Source organism: Mirounga angustirostris, unplaced genomic scaffold, assembly GCF_029215605.1.
Source record: "Mirounga angustirostris isolate CCGP_5_RB_7025 unplaced genomic scaffold, mMirAng1.0.hap1 SCAF_2, whole genome shotgun sequence".
In the NCBI taxonomy this organism is placed as follows: domain Eukaryota; kingdom Metazoa; phylum Chordata; class Mammalia; order Carnivora; family Phocidae; genus Mirounga; species Mirounga angustirostris.
Window position 1 is genome coordinate 12,307,383 of NW_026991710.1, and position 11,770 is coordinate 12,319,152.

General features: G+C 51.5%; 1 protein-coding gene across 7 annotated transcripts in view; it reads right to left on the bottom strand.

Moving 5' to 3' along the window:
- The window catches only part of PROM1 (prominin 1), a 131,749-nt gene extending 121,312 nt beyond the window's left edge, over positions 1–10,437 (bottom strand). The window contains exons 1-3 of one of the 7 annotated variants that reach the window (XM_045881444.3): positions 10,248–10,436; positions 9,449–9,592; positions 2,969–3,428 (exon numbers count right to left, since the gene is read on the bottom strand). In XM_045881444.3, the coding sequence (XP_045737400.1) occupies positions 2,969–3,188 (220 nt within the window). In that variant the 5' untranslated portion in view covers positions 3,189–3,428; positions 9,449–9,592; positions 10,248–10,436. Of the gene's footprint in view, positions 1–2,968; positions 3,429–9,448; positions 9,593–9,928; positions 10,118–10,247 lie in introns of those variants that run through there. The other 6 variants (XM_045881445.3, XM_064584310.1, XM_045881446.3 and 3 more) reach the window with 6 other exon arrangements.
- Positions 10,438–11,770: the final 1,333 nt, after the last annotated feature.

The following is an 11,770-nucleotide window of genomic DNA, read 5'->3' on the forward strand; positions in this document are numbered from 1 at the left end:
ATCTGCCTTCGGCTCAGGTCATGATCCCAGGGTCCTGGGATCGAGTCCCGCATCGGGCTTTCTGCTCCTTGGGAGCCTGCTTCTCCCTCTGCCTCTCTCTCTCTCTCTCTCTGTCTCTCATGAATAAATAAATAAAATCTTAAAAATAAATAAATAAATAAAACTCTCCAGCCTGCCAGTCAGGGTCTGACCCTTAACAGACTTATTCCATGAATACCCATCTCATGGGTCCACTATGAACCACTGTCTCCTCCACTCTCTGGGCACGTGGTTCCCTGTGCCAGAAGCACCCTTCCCTCAACTCCCCCTGGTCATCCTGCCATCAACACCCTTTCTAGGTTGAATGAATAGACAAGCGACCCCTCCCGAATGTAAGCCATCACTCTCTTCTCAGTGTGTCTAAGCCCGGGACTCGGCATCCCTCCTGCAGCTTCAGACGGGGGATAGGTGTTTATGAAATGCAAAACGCGTTATGCTGTTTGGCTCAGACACAGGATATAAAGTGGAAAACTTCCCAGTCAAATAGCATGAGAAAAGGGAGCCCGGGCTCGAGGGTCCTCCCTTTCTCTTCCACTCCTGCACTGGACTGGGACTTTGCACTCAAAACACTCTACTCTTTCAAATGAAAGAATATACCTTGGGGATCATTCCCTCTGTGAAGTTGTTACTTCATAGAGGACTTGTCCAGAAGTCATCTGTTTAGGTTACTGTATTAAGTTAGTTAAGTTAATGAATAGGATTCCATTTCTCTCTCTCTCTCTCTTTGTTGTTGTTTTTGCATCTTCAATTATGAAGATGTCTGCCTATGATCTGGAGCTCATGAAACACAATGGTCCCAGCAGGAAAACCCTGTCTGGTATATGTCCTTTATGTGGGAAAGCACCTAAGGGTACTTTGAGACCATTATGAGATCTAGTAACTGGATGAAAGAATTTAAAAAATGGGATGGTGGGAAAAAACCAACACTCCACAATGTCCCCTATGAAATTCAATATTATATTCTTTAAGCAACCTAATGATTTTTTTTTGCAAGGGGTAGTGCTACTCTGCTCTGGTCTACTGTTGAGACCTTCGGGAATTTCTTTTTCGAAAGTAATAAGTATTGATGAAGGTCAAGGGACAAGCAGTGCTAACACCCTCAGATTACAGCAGGATTTAAATTCTTCAGACACCTCCTTCTAGACTAATAATGGCGGTGGAGTTCAAAACCTGAGAATGTGTTGGATGCAGGATGCCTTTGACCTGATCGTTTGAATGCAAACTTTTAAAAATATTGCTTTCCTTTCTAAAATAAGTGTGACGAAGCCTTCCTCTGAAACCTAGAGGGAGCAAAATAAAGCAACATATGGGAAGAGATTACAGGATTAACTAATTACATGATATGCCTTAATAACACATGGATGCTTCACAATCTTTTTGAAGACGCCATTATAAATGCATATAATACAACTGAATTCTATTCCTTTTGCATAAAAAAAAAAGAAACTAAGACTAAAAACACTAGTAGGTATTTGATTATTCAATAATATTTACACCAAGTCTACAAATAAAGGAAGAGGTATCTATTGAGAATAGTGAACTTGTATCCAACATTAATAAGTGAAATATTTTCTACTTCCATCTTTTGGATTTTCAAATTTAGTCTTTCAAGCAGGGACATAAACAGTATGTAGTATTTGTTCAGGTTCTCTTCAAGGGCAACAGGGTTCAGAGTGATTTGTTTCATTGAATTGAAATTTAAATTAACAAAAAATTGAGAACTACACTTCAAACTGTTTTGACTGCTTAATCTGAGACAAAAAAATGTAAGACAATTTCAATATAAATGTATCATAATGAAAATCTGTAAACTGCCCATAACATAAACAAGTATTAAAGCTCACTAAATACATTCTCTCTCCCTCTCTTTCTGTCTCTGTCTCTCTCTCTCACACACACACAGACACATAATCCTCTTATGAATAATAGCTGACCAGCTAAAGAAGATGATAAGGATTACTACAGATTTTATAATTTGTATTGTATAACTTGTATTTGTATTTGATAATTTGTACATTGTATATTGTAAAGTTTAAAATTTGTATATATATGTACAAATTTTATAATTTGTATATATCATTTGTATATTGTAAATTGATACATTTATATATCAGTAATAGCATTCAAATCTTCACAGTTTAAAGAACAAGCCTAGAATAGGTCTAACATGAAGTCAATAAAAATTTAGACTGCCAAACCCTAATAGCAGATATTTCCCACAGACCATTTAAATTTTCATAATCTCTTCCCTGAAAACACATACCCGCAGGATTCCCAGGACAGGGATTAGGGCGAACAGTAGCAATACTCACCATGGGTAAGGCACCATGCCATCAGAGTTCCCACAAGGGGCCATCCCTCCTTTCCTTACACTTAAATTCTTAGAACTGAAGCAAAGAGTTAGCCAGGTAAACACGGCGGGTCAGGCCTGCCGTTGTCCTCAGCAATGTGAAATTGTACTTTGTGGTGGGTCAAGGAGGGGTCAATCTGTAAGTGCTGGCCTAGCCACCAGAGGTGATTATTAACTCACCTGAGAGAATTTGCATTTTTACCCTAATTTTTACCTTTGGTTTGCACTTGAGAGTAATTCATTGCTCTCACCAGGAAAAAAAAAAAAAGAAGAGGGAGGGGGAAAAAAGAGCAAGAATTGGAAAACCAGCATAGCAACATCGTTTGATTTCACTTCTTATAATCATATTCCTTGACAACCTATTCAACCTGGCACCAGTGTGCCTAACTTCTGTCTCAATACTTTCTGCTCCTGTAAACTCCAATCACTTTGAATCTTAGGCTTTAAAAAAACAATATATAAATAAAATACTGAATATAAAACATATTTACTGTATCTTGATTAACCAACAATATCCCGTGTGCGCAGGTGAGTGTGTCTGGGGACAAACTCCATCTTTTCCCCGCAATGGGCACTTACCTTCGGGGAAAGCATTGGGCTGCACCACGCGGAGGAAGACGTGCACCATTTTAAAGAGAACGCCAATGGGCCCAGCTTTGTAAGAGTGCTTGGTCTCATAGTTCGAGGCAGGCAATTCAAATTCCAAAACATCAGAACCCTTTGTGGATGACAGCGGCCCCAGGGCGGAGGTATCCGAGCACAACTCCAGCAGCAGCAGGAAGCCTAGGAGGAGGGCCATGGCTAGCAGGGTCCCCCACGCATGAGGTAGAGCTGGGGGCCTCCGGCCTCAGAGGTTCTGGAAGCCTTGGTCGAGGCAGGAGCGTGCGTTCCTGCGCAGAAGAGGCTCGGCAGCAAGCGCTGGGTGTGCGGAGTCCACTCCCTTTCCTGGCCGGGCTGGCATGCAGCAAAGGGCGTTCCAGAGCCTTCTGCGGGCCCGGGTCCGGGTCCGGGTCCGGGTCTGCGGCTCAAGGCACCATCCCTGGTGGGAGAGAAAGACAGCGCTCAGTTCGCACGCAGCCCGCCTGCCCCAGGAGCTTCTGGAGAGAAGGCTGCAGAGCTTTAGAGCCCACGCATCAGCCTAATCCGCTGGGTGGGAGGCAAATGCAGAGCCTGCTTAGAGCTGCAGGGGCACGAAAGCCAGAAGGTCCGACCCCAGGGGCCAGACGCAGAATGCAGACCTTGATGGGTTCCGGAAACACTCTATGGTGTAGAGAAGGCTGTGCGGCCTGAGAAACAGACACTTAGCGAGCACTTGCTATGTACCCAACGCTGCTGTACGTGCTGGGCCGGCTGGACCTTGTTGAAGGCATTATCCCATTTACAGATGAGGAAACCGCCCCAAAGAGGACTTCTGGGGACGTGCCCAGGTTAGGGCTGATTAATGGTGGGGTCACAATTCAAACCTGGGAGTTTGCCTTCAGAGCCCACACAAGACACCAGAACACTGTTCCTACAGAGACCTCTCTCTGGGGCTCCCCGCAGGTACCCAGAGGCCATAGACTAGATGCCTATTTTTTTCTCCAAGCTGGTGCTGCTGTCCCTGCTTCTGGAAATATATCTTATCTGCTTTTTATTCTACTCATTTGCTCACTGACCTTGTTTCAGACATCGCCTTCTCCACCTCACCCCCAACCCAAACTAGAAGGCCTCAAGGGCAGGAGCCAAGCTCTCTAAGGCTGGGTCACACTGGAATCTACCTTTCTAACACGTTCACCAGGTAATCCTGATGGAAACCTTCGCCCCCAAGTCACTACCTGAGAATTACGGGTCCCAGTGCTGAGAGATAGGGCGGAGGGAGATTCCCCACCACCCTTTCTGGGAGAGAAAGAGTCAGGAATGCGAGAGGCAGCTTTCAAGCCAGTGTCTAGCGAGGGCAAGAGGCTGAGAGGGTCTCCAAAGTGGACCCTGTCCCCTTGTGTTTTGAGCCCCAGAACTGAACACAAGGTAGGGCACACAGTCGGGGCTCAGTAAGTTCTGCTGAATATAAAACTGAATAAGCCAAAATGACTCTTTGCTTGTGCCACTGTGTGGAACGAGGTGTATCAGAACACAACATCGGAGGGGAGGTGGGGTGCGCGGCTCGGACTCCATTCTGGGGTCAGGAACACCCTGATTCTCTTCTATTTTGTACATGAGATACATACTTAGTACCTTTCAAAGTAAGGGCAGGGTGCTCCTGAAACCACTGTGAAATGCGGGAAGGAAGGTCATCAAGAAAGTGACCCGTTGCACAAGGGGACGTGATCCACTAAGTCGAAGAAAGCTGCAGACAAAAGGTGCGAATGCGTGAGCTGTTTGAGTGAAGACGTGAATTCGTATTTAATCTCCCGGATACTGCCTCATCTTCCAAGCCCTGTCCCACCCAGTTACTTCTGCACAGAACTCCCAACAGAATGACCTAACCCCTCTCTTTATCTAACCATGGCCGCTCTGAGCCCTTACAGCTCCCAGTGCCAACCTCGTGAACCCCGTATCAGCTTCCTGTCGGCTCTCCACCTCGCCCACGGATACACGGGGACCCTGGTGACCGTTGCCAAAGGGCAGTCCCCCTTCCAGGCATGGCTGCCGCCGCCCCCTGCTCGGGCTCCGGAGCGCTCTAGCCTTCCACCGGTTCCCGTCAGAAGTCACCGCTGGGCACATTCAAACACGGGCCTGCTCTGCTCCATCTTCAAACGGTCGCCAGAGAGGACAAATGAGAGAGAAACAAAGCCAGCCCGCCTTCCGGGGCCACGCTCTGGAGCCTCCGCGGCTGCACGGGCGGAAGAGGGAGCTGGCAGCAGAGGGTGTGCGCGGTACGCAGGTGCGCTAGGTCGACTCTCATGAGGCCGGCAGGCAGGCTTGCACACCACACACACTGACAACTGCCACACACACACCACACACTAACACACACTAGCACACACCACACATACACACACCACACACACTAACACACACCACACACACTAACACACACCACACATACACACACTAACACACTAACACACACCACACACACTAACACACACCACACATACACACACCACACACACTAACACACACCACACACACTAACACACACCACACATACACACACTAACACACACCACACACACCACACACACTAGCACACACCACACATACACACACCACACACCACACATACACACACCACACACACTAACACACACCACACATACACACACCACACACCACACATACACACACCACACACACTAACACACACCACACACACTAACACCACACACACTAACACACACCACACACACTGACAACTGCCACACACACACCACACACTAACACACACTAATACACACCACACACCACACACACACACACCACACACACACACACCACACATACACACACCACACACACTAGCACACACCACACATACACCACACAAACACACACCACACATACACACACTAACACACACCACACACACTGACAACTGCCACACACACACCACACACTAACACACACTAATACACACCACACACCACACACACACACACCACACATACACACACCACACACACCAGCACACACCACACACACCAGCACACACCACACACACTAGCACACACCACACATACACCACACAAACACACACCACACATACACACACCACACACACTAATACACACCACACATACACCACACACACTAACACACACCACACACACCAGCACACACCACACATACACACACAGCACACATACACACACCACACACACTGACAACTGCCACACATACACACACCACACACACTAACACACACCACACACACTGACACACAGCACACACACTAACACACACCACACATACACACACCACACAAATACACACCACACACGCTAACACACCCCACACACGCACAAAACATGCATACACACAAAACGCATGCTCATATAAATATCCTGCACAATACACACACACTACACACAACACGCTCCCGTCTTGTTTTCTGCTAAAGGACAGGCGGGGAGCACAGCAGCCGAAAGGATTAAAGGCTCAGCTGCCGAGAGAGGCTGACTTCTTGCTAATGCCACCCGGCCTCAGCCAGTGACGGAGAGAACACAGCAGGAGAGAGATGGCAAGAGGCCTGCGGAAGAGCTATGAATAAACAGTTTCAAACTCTCTCCGTGAAAAAGCAGGGGAAGGCAAATCCCAAGTGAAATGCAGCCCCACTCACGGCTGCGAGGCTGGAAGTGCCAATTCAGCTGGCCGGCACCCAGAGCTACGTGTCCAGATTTCTTCACTTCTTCCTCCAAAGTGGCGGTCCCTCTCACATTTAGAGTAAATGTTAATACTAAAATCTCATGACTTAGGAAACACTAGATAATAAAAGTCAAGCCAAAAGGGATGGTCTGGGTCCTCACCTGTGAACCCCCCTGGGTGGCAGGAGCAGCTGGGAGCCGCTCCTGGGACAGCCAGCCTAAAACCCAGGCCAGCTCTCCTGGACCAGGAGCTGCATTAGCATAAAATGTATATTTATTTAAAATGCTAATTATTGGACCGAATTTCTGGAGATGGGGCCCATTAATCTGCATTTTCAACACTCTCCCTCGGTGACTGATTCTCAAAACAACTGAAGTCTGAGAACCGGCACTGTTCCTGAGTACTCACTCACCTGGCTTATTCAGGCCACTCTCCAAAGACACCTTTGGCTTCTCAAATACAACTGCAAGACAACAGATTCAAGGAAAAGTCCTCCAGATGCCCTTCCTATAGTGCATTAAACTGATCTAGCCCAGCTGCTGTGTGGGGGTTTACTCATCTCTATGCCCCCAGAGCCAGGCACACAGTAGGCACTCAATAAAGGATTGCTGAAATCAAACGGTGAGGGATAGAGGCAGAACTGACATGAAATGGTCATTTTTACCCATTTCAAGATTGTATCGAGCATTTATTAGCAGTCCCACAGCCTCTGGAAGGGAGGTGCTGGAGGGTCTGTAGCTATCCCCATGATATAGGCAGCAGACTGTCTCTTTACTGGTTTTGCACATGGCAGAGCAACTGGTCTACCATCCTGGGGCCATGCCTTCCCTGGGACCCTCAACTTTGCAGGCTTTTGGAAACTGCTCCCTCAGAGGCTACCTCCTTACACAGGCACTAGACCAATCAATAAAGGCGATCTCACCATTTTTCTGATTTATGGGGTACAGATTCCTGGTTTCCATTCCAAATGCACTGAGTTCAAACTGGAAAGGGGGCCCAAGAATGTGAATTTTGAGCAAATACTTCACATGATTCTGAGCTTGGAGTCCAGAGAATGGCACTTCCACAGACACCAGTTTAAAAGCAGACATGGTGACTATCTAGCTTCATTTCTCCTTCTAACAAAAGGATCTTTGTAGTGGATATTTGTCACCTGGGATTTAGTTGCGGGGTGGGGGTGGGGGGTGGTCCCGCAGCCCGGGAGAGCCTCCTGCCGAGGAGGGAGAGCTGCGGGGGAGCTGCTTAACTTCTGAGCCTACCCTTGTGAGTCCTGTGGGCAGAACCCTGGCATTTCATTGTGAGGTCAGCCGAGGTGCCCAAACTGTGCCCTGGGGGGTCCCTCACGCTCACCCAGCAGATGCTTATTCCTGGGCTTGTGCATGGGGCCTGCACTCAAGCAGAGGCAGTTTCTAATTCATTCTAGCAATGATGGCACAGTGCCAGCAGCCACATCCAGAGTCTTGTGGCGGCAGCCGTGGCCACACACCAATCGGGGGACCTGTTGCATGTCCTGCATGAGCTCCTGAGTCTGGCTAGCCAGGCTTCCTGTCACTTCTCTAAGCTACCCAGTCCCTTTCCTGCTAAAATTGCCCAGCGTTGGCTTCTATCGTTTGTAACAAAGCATCCTGACCCTTAACAAATCTGAGATAGCTCTTGGTCCCCTGCAAAACCTTCATCCTTCATATATTAAACAGTACCAATAAAATAATACTTGGCTTAAAGTCTTACTACTTTGAGCCAGTCCGTTGATGCACTTGTTTACTTCACTGTGCTGGAATGCACAGAAATAGTCCAGTGTGGAAATCATAAGGAAGTTCATTTAAAAAAAATTATGGGGACATATCAAGGAAGCAAAACGAAACTAAAGGACATTGCTGAAGTGACAACAGGCCACACGTTTGAGACGGGGCAGGGGTCTCTAGTCCCACTCATTAACCCGGTAACTTGAGCGGTTGCTTACATTCTCCCTGCTTTCCTTTGCTTGTCCATAAAGTGGGGGTTTGAATAGTGCTGGAGGGCTAGACACGGAGTAGGTACAGCACCAGGCAGAGAGCTGACAGTCAAAAAAGGGTCCGAACCACCACGGCCAGCATCAGTCCTTCACACTCCGCGTGGCCCTGGGCTCACCTTGACAGACAGGACAGCTCCCGGAGGATACGCAACAGAAAGTGAGAAAGAAAAAGAAGTAGTAACTTCACACAGTGTGAATCCACAATGATTCCCATACTCGTCTTTGAGCCACAAAAACAGCATTTGGGTACGGTTCACCCAACATACAGCGGCAGACGTTTGAGTCTCCAGCGGGGCGTTCAAGGACCCCCGATCGTTCACCTGCGTGTCTTAACGAAGGTCGGCCGCTGCCCACAGGCACCCTGGAAAATCTTTCTGGATCGGAGCCGGGGCGGGAGTTACAGGAGCAACCTGTTGCTGCAAGAAGCTTGGGGCGCCGGCTTCCCCCAGCCTTTCCCTCCCACCCGCCGCCGGGCCGGGCCCCTTCCTGCCCTCTCTCCCTCCTCGGCAGGAGGCTCTCCCGGGCTGCGGGACACAAAAGAATGCGCGGTGGGGCGGGCGCGGGAAGCGAGGAGACTCGAGGAATCCGCCGCCGCCTGGGGGAGGGGGTTGCCCGAGTAACTTGGCTGCCCCCGCGCGTCCGCACGGGATCCCTGCCACCCCCGGAGGCTGCATCGGGGTCGCCAGGGCGAAGGGGGAGCGGAGCGGTGTGCCACCCCCTCGAATCCCCTTCCCCTCTCGGAGCGGGCTTTCGGGGAAACTGACCTGGGACACCCTGCCTCTCCCGCACCTCGAAGCTCGTTCTTCCGTCCACGCTTCCCTTTGTTGTTCCAGCCCGCGGCGCGGTACTGGCGAGGTGCGCCCAGAGCGAACTCAGTTCTCCACCCGGCAATTGCCGCAGGTCCCCAACTGTGCACACAAGGGGGTGGGGGCTGCATCAAGCCCGGGGTGCGTGAGGCTCTCCCACAGACGCCGGGAGACCGCCTCCCGTGGCTCCCCCCGGGCCCCCCTCCTGCTATGGTCTATTGCACCGCGTATTCCATTTGGAAAACCAGGGGGAGGTGACCCCTTTCCATCCCCGGCAGGGGAGGCTCAGTACCCCGCGCCCCCGGGGCACCCCCAGCACTCCGCTCCCCGCAGAACAGTTCCCAAACCCCTGACGAGCCTCCCCTCCGCCCTCCGCCTTCTCGGAGAGCGAGCCCGCGGCTTCGGGGGTCCCGGTCCCGCGTGCTTGTGTCCTGGTACCTGGCGAGCCACAGCCGCCGGCTCCCCTCCTGTGGCTGGAAAGAAGACCCACCACGCAGCCACCAGGCAGCGGGCAAAGTTTGCGCGCGTCCGCGCTCTGCCCGGAACTCCCGCTGGCCTGGCGCCCGGGCCACCTCGGCCACTTTGCAGCCGCCTGGCTCCCCGACCGCTCTCGGGGCTCGTACGACCTGCCGCGGGGCCGGAGCGAGCCCCTCCGTTCCCGATTCCCGACCCCACCTTCCTGCAGGAGGGTGCGCTCCGGCCCCCACCGTCACCGATGACGCCTCCCGGGCTCCGGGATGAGGACGCCGCTACTCACCGTGCGCCGGGTCCAGCTCCCGTGGCGGCTCCCGCCGCCGCCTGCCCTCCCCTCGCAGCGGCGTTCGCCCAACTCTGTCCGGCTCATGAATGATTTATGAGCCGCTTCGGGGACCACCGGGACGGCTTCCGGAGAGGCGGCCCCGCTGCCCGGCGCGCCGGCCAGCCCCCGGGGCGCGGCGGGCGGGGAAAGGCGCCGGCCCTGGAGGCGGGCGAGCGAGGCCCGGGGTGCCCGCGGGGACCTGTTGCGGCCGCCCCTGCTCCCGAGCAGGGACTTGCGGATGGAGCAATGCTACTTAGGTCTACTCACCCCCAGCCGCAGAGCTGAGCGCGCGGCCAGGTGCCTGCCTGGGACCGGCTCGGTATTTTAAAGATAGCTAAGCCTGGGGTTCTGGACACGCTCCCGACTGGACCAGCAGGGCAGCTTCGCGGCGACGCCGGGAGGAACCCACCTGGCCTGGGCTGCGTGCATTTCCTGAGGCGGGAGTCCTGCTCACGCCTGCACGCCCTTCTCCCAGCACCCACGCCTCCTTCACCTGCGCAGAGCCCTCTACTTGGAACGCCACCACCCTGCTAAAAACTCCTCTCTCTGGTTCTAGCCCAGACAGGCCTCGGTGGACCCCCACGCCACCGCACCCCGGCCGCTTTAGACCTTCTATTGCCGGGAACCAAGAGACTTCTTTTCTAATTTACCCAAACAAAACCAAACCCAAATCATTTGGTTCCCTAGTATATTATGTACCAATCACGACGCTCGTGGCTGGAGCTGTAAAACCTGCAGGAAGCAGTCCTTAATCCCATGTATACATACAGGCATGCGCTGTAGCACGAAGCACAATGCGCTTTAATTATTCGGTTCAGATGTGGGAGAGTCCCCGGACATCCCATCTTCACCTCTCTGCCAAGCTGCCAAGCTGAGCGGGTGGAAACCATGCACAAGTACTCACTCCCTCTCTAACTGCACTCACCAGTGTGCACCTCACACCTCACTCACCACTTCCTGTCTTGAATTGAGTACCATCTGGCAGAAAACGTAAGACTTACAGAAGAAAAACACCGTCAGGATGGTGTCTAGCATGCAGTAGGCGTTTCATGTTTGTGATGCGGGGGGATGGATGGATGGATGGATGGATGGATGGACAGGACCATTTCCACCGTGGCTCTTTCACTAACCCCAGAATCTAGCATAAAACCTGTGCTGGAAGGAGCATTGTTTATCTAAAGTTTAAGTTGATCTTGTATGTGCATACTTCTAGGACAACAAATGCGGGTCAGGAAACTTCTGGAAAGGACACCAGAGGCATGGCAAGTTTAGGTGGTAGTCTAATCAGGCCTGAGGTTTCTTCTCTGGAGCCCCCGCTGGTCAAGGGCCTCTGCTTCAGCACCCCCAGAGGCCCCTAGCACTTCTCCAAGGCAGCCCTCTCAGGGAGTGCTCCCCTCCTGAGAGCAGCCAGCTCTGATTTGCATCAAATGTTGACCCTGTCCCTTTTTATCACTGTGGCTTGAGCTGCTTAACCTCTTTGA